This window comes from Macadamia integrifolia, chromosome 2, assembly GCF_013358625.1.
Source record: "Macadamia integrifolia cultivar HAES 741 chromosome 2, SCU_Mint_v3, whole genome shotgun sequence".
In the NCBI taxonomy this organism is placed as follows: Eukaryota; Viridiplantae; Streptophyta; class Magnoliopsida; order Proteales; family Proteaceae; genus Macadamia; species Macadamia integrifolia.
The window spans coordinates 29,890,442-29,901,047 of NC_056558.1; the positions used below are offsets into that span (position 1 = coordinate 29,890,442).

The window sequence follows — 10,606 nt, forward strand, 5'->3', positions numbered from 1 at the left end:
GTGACCTACCCCGAGATGGTGCCTGTAGCACAAAAAGCAGTAGAGATGAGAGTTGAATTCCCCATTAAAATTCCTAATGTTGGAGTAGTAGATGATAGAACATGAACATGTTTTAGTCTAACAATAAGCAGCACTCGTTGAATCCGTTATAATTTGCCTACATGTGTTATTTGTCACTCATTTGAACAGAGACAGAGAGCTCATTCTAGAGAGGCATTTAGCAATTCGAAAAATAAGGACCTTGGCATCTGAGATCGTCGATAATAGGGGTAAGTGGATGATCGAGAATTAGTTTTTTCCCATTGGTCATCTAAAGCACCGGAACATTCAGTAAATGATTTAGCAACCTATTACAAATTTAAATTGACTTCATAAATATGGAAAAATGAAGAAATATTCCTCTATGGACTAAAACTCTCATGTACAACATAAAAAAATTGCTTAAAAATATTCTGGTATTGAACTCAAGCAGTTATTACTGTTTTTCAACTCATTAACATCAAGAACAATGAAAACTCATAACTTTTTAAGACCTGTCACGTTGAAGAATTATATGACCAACTTTTGTGTGAACTATGATTCATGATAATCAGCAATGATAAGAACTCACAACGTGCACTCTCTGATGAAATTTCTTGAAGATATAGCAGCTACAAAGATCTTCAAAGTCCTCACACAATCTATTATATACTCTATTCCTTTTTATCTTACATCTTGCTTTGAATTTCCCTCAAAACTTGTTGTAACATTGATTCCATCTGCTCTCGATTCTAGAATCGACGAAATTCTTCTTCCTCTAAGAAGATGCAACTTATTGCTTGGAAAAAAAATTGCTCTTCTCATCATTTGGGCAGTCTAGAGTATGAGGGACTCTGCCTCTCAGAATAAGGCTCTTCTCATGAAATTGGGTAGGAGACTTCTTTCTAAGCCAAATGCTCAATGGTCCAGAGTTATTCGGACAAAATATTGCCCTCGAAATTTTGTTTTTGACCATGAAGTCTTGAACCTACAAGGGTCTTGGATTTGGAATAATGTGGTATTTATTTTACCTTTGCTAAAAAATGTGTCATTTTCATATAAGGGAATGGTAAGGATATTTTTCCTGGCATGACCCTTGGATACCTCATTTAATCTCAATCCGTTTATTTGCAAATGAGAAGGTTGATAAATTTCTCACAAATAATTCCTGTACACGGATCGACTTCTTGACTTTTATCCCCAAGCCTTTGTTGGGGAGCTTGTCAAACTATCCCCTTCGCATCACCATGACCGATGGTTTACACTTCAAAAAATAGAGATTTCTCCACTCATGCAGCTTCAAAGTTCATTATCTCTACCTTAAGAACTTCTTCTCAAGGTACTATGAGAGTAACAGCTACAAACTCCCTTCCCTTGAAACGGAGGAAAATATTTTGAAAATTAAAAATCCATGCCAAATTCAAAATGTTCTTCTAGAGAGCCTTTCTTGATGGAATCCCGATTAGAGAAATTTTAGATCAATGGTTGAACATTGACAAATTTTGTGTTTATTATAACTACTAAACACTCAATAGAAACCATTTATCACCTTTTTGTCATCTATGATTTCACTTCACATATCTAGGCCGCAGCTTGATGAGAGTACAACCTCCCCCATTTTGACATATCCAATTTTGGCTTGTGCTGGTCTAATTAGTTTATTGAACACAGCCTCAGAATGGGTATATGGAATTCTATTTCAAGGTCAATTCGAACTTATTTGCAGAGGATCAACTACAACGAACCAAAAGAAGACAACTGAGGCAGCAAGAATTTTGTAATGCCTAAAGTCTACATCACTCGAAGGGTGGAATATAATTGAAGTTTGATTCTCAAATCATGATTTACTTCAGCTTATTCCTTGACCAACTAACGGGGCATGGCCTTGGCTTTTTTTGAGTATTTATGATAATTTCAGATCCATTGCCTTTTCTCTCTGAGTCTAGTACCATTTGACTTGTAATGCTGCTAATAGAAATAGGCATCTGACGTTCGAAGATGATGTTCTGACCTCCGCATTATGTTAGTTTTATCTTCTTTTTATTTGATCCAAAAAAAAATATATATATATATATACATATCAGCTAAAACATGTACAAGCTTATTTGGAATTCAGTTGTCCTAGAACCTAGGATGGGGAACCCACTTTACAACTGCTCTATGCCACTTGATCAGAGAAGTAGAGAACTCACTCCCTCATTTATTATACAAAGTGTATCTTAAAAGAGACTTGGATCACCATCCACAGCTAATACAAGCTGATGACGGTCCAAATAGCACAGAAGAGGGGAAGCTCCCACCATAGAGAAGATTTCATAGTTATCTTCAGGACCAGACCTCCCCAGTAGAGGAATGGATGATGAGAGATACCAATGGCCATTGCAGGACACAGCCACGGCCAATAGGTCTGACACTTGGGGATGCAAGCATCAGAGGATATGAGACATGTCACAAAGCTTTGTGATTAAGATTTCCTTCCTTACAAAAACTCCATAACAATGCCATTTGGCTCGAAAAGGCCATGATCAATCTGAAAATTTGAGGTGTAAATTGAAAAGATCGAAAGAAATCAATAAGAGGGGGATGGAGGTACACTAAAATTTTGGTGGATAAATTCATGTTTACCCAAGATGCAACATAAAATATACAAACTATTGTAACTAATACAGAGTCAATTGTATATGTATACAGGCAGAAAATTTCCTATCCTGAAAATAACGATCGGATGTAGAGGAGGAAAGAACCAGGTCACAAAAGGAAAAGGTTGGGAAAGGGGGGCGGGTACTCTGCATTCAAAACTACTACCATTCCTCCATTCCTTCAGTGTAAAGATCAAATGTATTGAAGGGAACAAATGAGAAGTCTGAAATATTGGTACTCAGGCAATCTGCAAAATAAAGAAACAGTATAAAGTATAAACCTTCAACTCAGAAAGGAAATACTACTGCGCCAAAGAAACTCATGGAAGAAAATGTCTTCATGTTTAAACAAATTTAATGTTATAAGAAAATCTTGGATCTCACAATTGCTAACAAAAACAAATAGAGATGACTGGATTCCTCAGGAAAGCAGAACAGAGATATCCATACAAAAATAATGCTGCCTAATATGGTAGGGTAATGACAAAGAAGACCCAAATAATCAGACCCAACCACTCCGCCCCCCCCCCCCCCCCCCGGCCCCAAAAAAAAAAAAACACAGGAGATGGAAGAACTTATAAAAAGCATATGACAAACTGATGACCACTGTTAGGTAGAGAACGTACTATGAGAAAAGTAATAAAAGTACTCCCTGTTAGTTCGTTCATACTGTAAATATGTACCCAAGTTTAGAATGTTCACTGATTATACGGCTGTTAAATTTAGTGTTGAGGGAAAAAAAAAAAAAAGATCTCTTGCATTTGCAAAGTATGTAATGTAGAGCTAGGATTCAAACAACCTAACCCCAGACATGATCACAGATATACCCCCAAGTAGGAACTGATTTCAGATGTAACAACAGTATATGAATATGTAAAAAACAGTAACCAACAAGAGGATGAAACACCCTTATTATAACCCCTAACCTAATAATATCTAGAAGAAAAATTGATTAAACCCAGCCAAAGAAAACAACACAGCAGCCATAAATCCCAATCGCAGGCAGGAAATAGGGTTCGAGAACCTGAAACTAAAGTGAATCCAAGAACCATATCAACAGGGAATAAAAGGGGTTGGTTTTTACCATCAAATGGAGGTATAGGTGAATGGATCTCACCCTCAAAGTACCAGATCAAACTGATGGCTCAATCTAGAGATTAGGGCTGAAATAGGAGATTTTAGAGAACATACACATCAGGCCTCAGAACAGCGCTATTCACCATTGAGTGAGGGTCCTTGGATGGGGAGTGGAATCGCAAAAGATCAACCTCAACAACAGCCCACAGGTTGAAGAGACCAACAACCCTGAAGGTTTCAGCAGGAAACCTAAAAAAAAGGAGCCGCAGTTGGGGAGGTTCTTCTCACAACCAGCAACAAAGGCACAAAGCCCAGTAATACTTGAGCTCTTCAATGGTGTCTTTGATGGATAAAATCAGCAACTCCAATAGTCCTCCGGAATCCAGAAAATAGAACTCAGAAAAAGGGGATCCTTGGAGGAGAGAAAAGGAGAAGAAGGATAAAGGGAGGGGTCTCACACCCATGGACTCTCACTATAGCTCTCTCACAGAGCAACTGACTCTCTCAACAAACTGAATCATTCAGCCAAGCATAAGGCTTTTTTATTTTCTTCAAATCGTATGGATGCGTTCTCCCTTCTATTTATAAAATAAAGCAATTACATGAAAAACTCTCCATGCGTGGGAGAGATGGACAGAAAAAGTAACTCCTAAGAATATAATACAATGAAGTAAAAGTTACTTTAATGTGAGACTAGGATCACAAAGGACCTAATCCCAGGCAGGATCTGGAAAATCCGGCTGAATAGGGAGAAATTTGAGATCTCACAAACCGTAACTTAGATGAAGCTGAAACTTGCAATAGATGAAGGTCCTATGTGGGTCAACAAACCCTCAAAAGATGAGAAAACTCCAATGGCTGAACTGAGAGTTAAGCTGTGGATATGAATTAGGAAACTTTTGACCACTCTTCTGAAACTAGAGTTCCTGGCCACGGATGATCCTCAAAATTGTAGTGAATGTCCCTTGTACGATACATATGTATCCTTCAAAAGATGAGCCTCAACTGATGGCTGATTGGGAAGTTATGCTCGAAGAATGAAAAAAGAAATTTTATGGAAGTTCCGCATAACAGCAGCTATAGGCCTTCAAAAGGTCTTTCGATGGTGCTTTTAGGCTTCAACAAACTTGCTTTGATAACTCAAACACTCTCTCACAGCAAATAAATAAAAGGAAAATAATAAAAGAAAGAGAATTCGATGGTGGGGTTGAGAAGGAGAAAGAAGAATTAGTGAACGGGGACATCTCACCCCTCAGGTTTTTTGGTATGTCACCCCTCAAGGTACTAGCTATCTGCCTATCTCAGCTATGAGTAAACACTTAATTTCATAAACTTCAATCGCTCTTTTCATTATGATCAATGGGCTTTAAATAGCCTTACAAAACTTGGACATAGAGAAATAAAAAAAAAAAAAAAAAATGAAGCTAATGGTACAATATAAGACTTTCTAATTTGTGTCTAACTTGCTAACCAAGCTTAACATAATTAGAAATTAACAACTAATTTCAAAAAGGAAACTCCTTTTACCAATAAAATGGGAAACTAACTAGCTCACTAAGAAAATAGAAACTAACTAAAGTAAACGAAATAGGAAACTAAAAATAGAAGATTTTGACCCAAAAGTTCTGTTCATGTGAACAGTACTCGTATTACTATTTCACGTGAACATTATCTTCTGACTCTTGGTTTTGTCGTCTTCTTCAAGCTTTGATCTACATCATACTTCCTAAAACTAAAAACTGAAATCAGACAGCAACCACAAAGCCTTATCCCAACTTAATGAGGTCCGCTAAATGGATCTAATTGAGGAAAAAGAAAAAACAAGGTAAAAGTGAAAGGAAACAAACCACCAAAACAGTAACAGTGTAGAACAAAGCTAGATGGGGTCTAAGATAGATCCTAGCCTCCAATCCGCTCTATTTGAGGTCATACTTGGGGTAAGGCCTAATCCTTGCATGTCTTTCCTCACTACTCCTATGGTCATTTTTTGCCTATCCCTAGCTCTTTTAGATCCTTTAATCCAGATCAGATCACTCCTCTTTACTGGTGCTCCTCCTAACCAGTGCATCCGTTGTAGGCTGCTATTGAACACAGCCATACCACCTCAAACGAATTTATTAAAGTTTATCATGTATTGGGGCAATTCCCAAATTCTCTCTAATACGTTCATTCCTTATCTTATCCTTCCTAGTTTTCCTGTAAATCCATCTTAACATTCTCATCTCTGCTACACACAACTTAACTATATGCCGCTTTTTAACTGCACAATATTCCACCCCCTATATCATTGTCAGTCGTATGATTGTCCTCTAGAATTTTCCTTTAACATTTGCAGGGACACGTCGATCACATAAAACTCCGAATGCACCTCTCCACTTCGTATATCCCACTCTTAATTCTATGAGATACATCATTGCCTTCTTTATTTATGATCGACCCCAAATATGTAAAATAGTCACTTTGCGGTATCTCTCTCCCCTCAATAGTAAACAAGTCGTTATCCATCGTACTGTGATTGAAATTACAATACTCCGTCTTTATTCTACTTATTCTAAAGCCTTAATTCCAATGTTGATCTCCATCGCCCCAGTTTAGCATTGAGCCATGTTTTTGTCTCACCCAATAAAACAATATTGTCAACAAAGAACATACACCTCCTTGAATGTTCTTGGTCAAATCATCCATGACAAGCGCAAATATATAGGGACTTAAAGTTGACCCTTGATGAAGTCCAATAGTAATTAGGAATTCACTACCTTGCCCACCCTTGGTTCTCACACTAGTCACCACATCATCATATATATCTTTAATTATATCCACATATTTACTTGACAACCTTCTCTTCTATAGGACATGCCAGATGAACTCTCTAGGGATTCTATCATAGGCCTTTTCTAAGTCAATAAAGACTATATGGAAGTCCTTCTTGGCAACTCTAAAATTAGAAACTACCCTTAATCTAAGATTACAACTCAAAATAGAAAACTAAGGACAAGAATAAAATCTGACTTATAACTACAAAATGGAAACTCCTACTTGCTAACAGTGACATGGAAATAGAAGCTTGAACAAAAATAACAACTTTGTAAGAATCTGGAAAAGATCTCAGTAGCATCCTTCCCAAGGTTTAAAATCTCGCTCTAGCGCCCCATCTCGCTTATCTAAAAAAGAGAGATCTGGCAAGATCTTTCCGATCAACTCAATGGTTGGTCTCAGTAGACATATGGTCTTTGTAGTTCCTAAAACTTGGTATTTACCATATTTTAGACATTCTAAACACAATGAAAACATCAGTTTTTTAAAAATCAAACCTAAAATGGTACTTTGACTTTGTACCCTATGTAAGTAGTCTCCGACTCTTCGGACCCCAGGCCAGTATGCTCTAATTCCACAATCAACACATGACACCACACAATCATAAGAATTTAAAAGACATTATAGATAATTACTTAATTGTTTAACAATTAGAATTGATGAGTGATAAGTCACATCCTCATATAGTGAAAATTAAAGTAACTCCAAATGTTGATGAGGAGGTAATATTCTCTACTTTTTAAGCTTCAATTAGTGTAGGAATGGATATCCTCAAGCAAAAACACCAAAATCATTGCTCCTTACTGTTTTTTCTTCAAAAAAAGTAGAGAGAGAGGAGAGATATAGGCGAGATCTTGGAGAGATAGAGGCAAGATCTCGGTCGAGTTTTTGTACAATTATAACTCGCCATGTATCTCTCTTTGCCGAGATCTTAAACCATGATCCTTCCCCCACGCAATCTGGTCTTGGACCAACAGAATATCTCTCAAGAAATCACCCCACACAAGGCTGTAACTATCTCCAAAAAATCTCCTTCTAAAGGCCAGGGTGGCCCCACATCACTGTCCATGTGAACAGTAACCTCCTTGCACTGCATCAGTACGTCTTCAACCAGATGCAAGTAAGGCTTAGAAAACCTTTGCTTGCTTCCTATTTATGGTGTACATCAGACATGCAACCTATATACACATTGGGTCAATGTCATAGAACCACCATTAGTCTTAAAGTTGCCTTGAATTTATTTATTTTATAAGTAGTTTCTATTAGAATTGGTTTCCTATGGTCATTTAGAAGCAATATATGTATTCCATATGATGTTCACATAGGCTATGACAAGCTATTATGTATGTATTTCACAAAAGCCATGCATACCATTCAAAGCGTTCTATGATTTTCAGTGCAATCAATTCTGTGACTGAAAACCTGATGAAGGGGCCCCGTCTTATCTATGAGAGACACTCACCCATAAAGGGTGCCCGAAATTGTCATATGCATTCCCACTCCCCACTACACAAGAGTTTTCCTCAATTATCTATTATATTTATATTTCATGTCATGTCAAGTTATATGATCTTAGAGGGGGGAGAGAGAGAGTTTCCATATAATCATTTTAATGTTTCTACTCTGGATGTCTGTGCCTTTCTTTTATGATTCTAAAATTAATGTTTTCCACTCATGCTATGTAGTAAGCACCCAAGCACACAACATGAAAAAGAAGATATTGTGGAAAATAACCCCACAAAGCAATGAAACTCAAAGCAGTGTAACATTCAGCAATAGTCATAATATACTATTAATATTTTATACAACAGACACAGTACATTAAAGATTCACCCAAACACTTTAAAGTTTCCATACATTTAAATCAACATTATATTTAGCAAATGACTGATCCATCAAGCACAAAATTATACACCAGACCCGTAAAGCATGTAAGGAAGGTGAACTCCAGTGGTTTGACAAGATGGCCGTAATCAAAATAAATACTACTTCTTCTCAACCATGCACCCAGAAGAGAACAAGCATCAACATGTGCCGAATGGAAAATCTATAATCAAATGTCTCATGATTACATTCTATCCTACTGAGGCTTGAGTAAGAAAGGCACCAAGTAAATGTAATTGGTATTATTCATCAAACCCCTCAAAATAAAATTCGGCAATGCCCAATGGACGAAATAAGTCAAGAGACTGGACCAGACCTTGAAAGTAGATCAAGCCATTGACTGAATCTCTTTTAACCTGTCACAGTATGGTGTCTCAACCGTGAGACCCCACTGGCGCCGCTGCAATTCAACCTGGCAATATTGTGCAAGACTCGACTTGTAGGCTCTCTCGACCTCTTGTTCTATTTCCACACGTTCAGGGCTATTATAAGGGTACTCTTGATCAAATTTTGCCGTCTTAACAAAATAATTGATACCCTTTTCCGTAACAAACCGGTGTTCATACGGGTAGGACCTAGAAAGAGCATAAATGGGGTCTGAAGATGGTAGGAAATTCAACAGAAGCACAAGAAGGATGGGCAGTAACTGAAGAAGTGCCCTGATATTGAAGTTGCCCGAGCCATTATCAGCCGTTCGTACACTTGGTCCCATGCCAGTACCAAAGCTAAACCCACGAAACTGGGTGGTTGCCCGAGGCATCCCACCAAAGAAGAAGTTCCTGAAAATCTCCTCAGCGTCGACATCTGCCTCATAGAAACCGTTGAAACCTTGTGGTCTTCGCCTAGCTGCGGGTCTATCGTATACAGCTTCATCAGGGCCAACAACATCATACCTTTTCCTGCTCTCTTCATCACTAAGGCACTGAAATGCTTTCGAAACCGCCTTAAATGATTCCTCAGCACCAGGAGCTTTGTTTTTATCAGGATGGACTTTCAGAGATAGTTTCCGATATGCCTTCCTGACGTCTTCAACAGAGCATCCCTTTTCTAGCCCCAAAATTTCGTAGTAATCCTTCTTCTTCTTTATCTCTCTGACGATCGAGATCTGCTCCTCTGTGTAAGACTTGGCAGAACTCGACGAAGACCCATCTGATGGGACTCTGTGCCTAACAGAAGAATTAACCGAAAATGTTGCTTCATCCTGGGGAACACCGTTTGGTGCGGGTGAATCCGGAGCCGGAGGATCACCAGATTCACCTTCTAGCTTCGATAAGAAATCATCGACAGGAAGGGTTGGATCGAGGCGGCGAGCTTTTGAGATAAATTTCAGTGCACGAATACGATCACCTAGTTCCAAAGCTTCTCGTCCAATTTTCAGGCATTTCAGAGCCTCGTCTTTGTTCCCGTCCATTGCAACAAAGATTGCAACAATAACAGAGAACTAACCACTACCAATCGAATCGATCGTCTCAGGTTCCCTTCCAGAAAGAGGGAATTTTTGCCCTAACAAAATGAAAAGTAATCAACATCCGAATTAATTGAGGAGAAAAAAGAAAAATAAATAAAATCTTTTGCAACCGACCAATCGATGGATTGAATCAAGAAGGTTTGATGACAAAGCAAACTCAAAAATTCCAGAATAAAAAGTTAGAAAAATGACAATCTTACAGGAGATGAACTGGGATAGCACGAGATTATCTCTCTCTCTCTCTCTCTCAGAAGTCCTCTGTCCTCACGATCGATCAAATTTCTAGGGCTTGTTCTCTGAGGCCCTGTGGAAGAGGTTCTGCGAAGTCCTTGCAGACCCGCACGAGGAACTGAGAGAGGAAGATGGAGGGTGTGGGAATTTCGTGTTGGCTTTCTGCCTTCTTGATGATTTGGTTTTCGACTCTAGTTTTAGTTGGACCGTTTGATGTTCATCCAACGAAGGGAACATGATAAAACCATGTCATCCGGCATTTGACTTTTATTTTTTTTTTCACCCTTTCGATTTTGCTGGCCGCCTGGCAGAGAATTTGGAAATGTAGTCCAGTGGCGATGGGAGCATTGTCGTAAGAGATGGAAAAGGAATCACAGAATTTTAAAATAAGAAAATTACTCTTTTTTTTTTTTGGTTAAAAAAAATAAATTCTCACACTCCTCTCTAAAAAAGATGTACCTAGTGCACGAGGCTT

The 10,606-nt window shown here is 38.3% G+C and overlaps 1 protein-coding gene across 1 annotated transcript; it reads right to left on the reverse strand.

Moving 5' to 3' along the window:
• Positions 1-2,608: 2,608 nt before the first annotated feature.
• On the reverse strand, positions 2,609-10,327 carry LOC122071461 (chaperone protein dnaJ 49-like). The gene is made up of 3 exons (XM_042635823.1): positions 10,101-10,327; positions 8,749-9,935; positions 2,609-2,905 (listed from the first exon to the last, which is right to left on the reverse strand). Exon 2 carries the CDS (start codon positions 9,841-9,843, stop codon positions 8,761-8,763), a length of 1,083 nt encoding a protein of 360 aa, XP_042491757.1. The 5' UTR covers positions 9,844-9,935; positions 10,101-10,327; the 3' UTR covers positions 2,609-2,905; positions 8,749-8,760.
• Between the last annotated feature and the right edge of the window lie 279 nt (positions 10,328-10,606).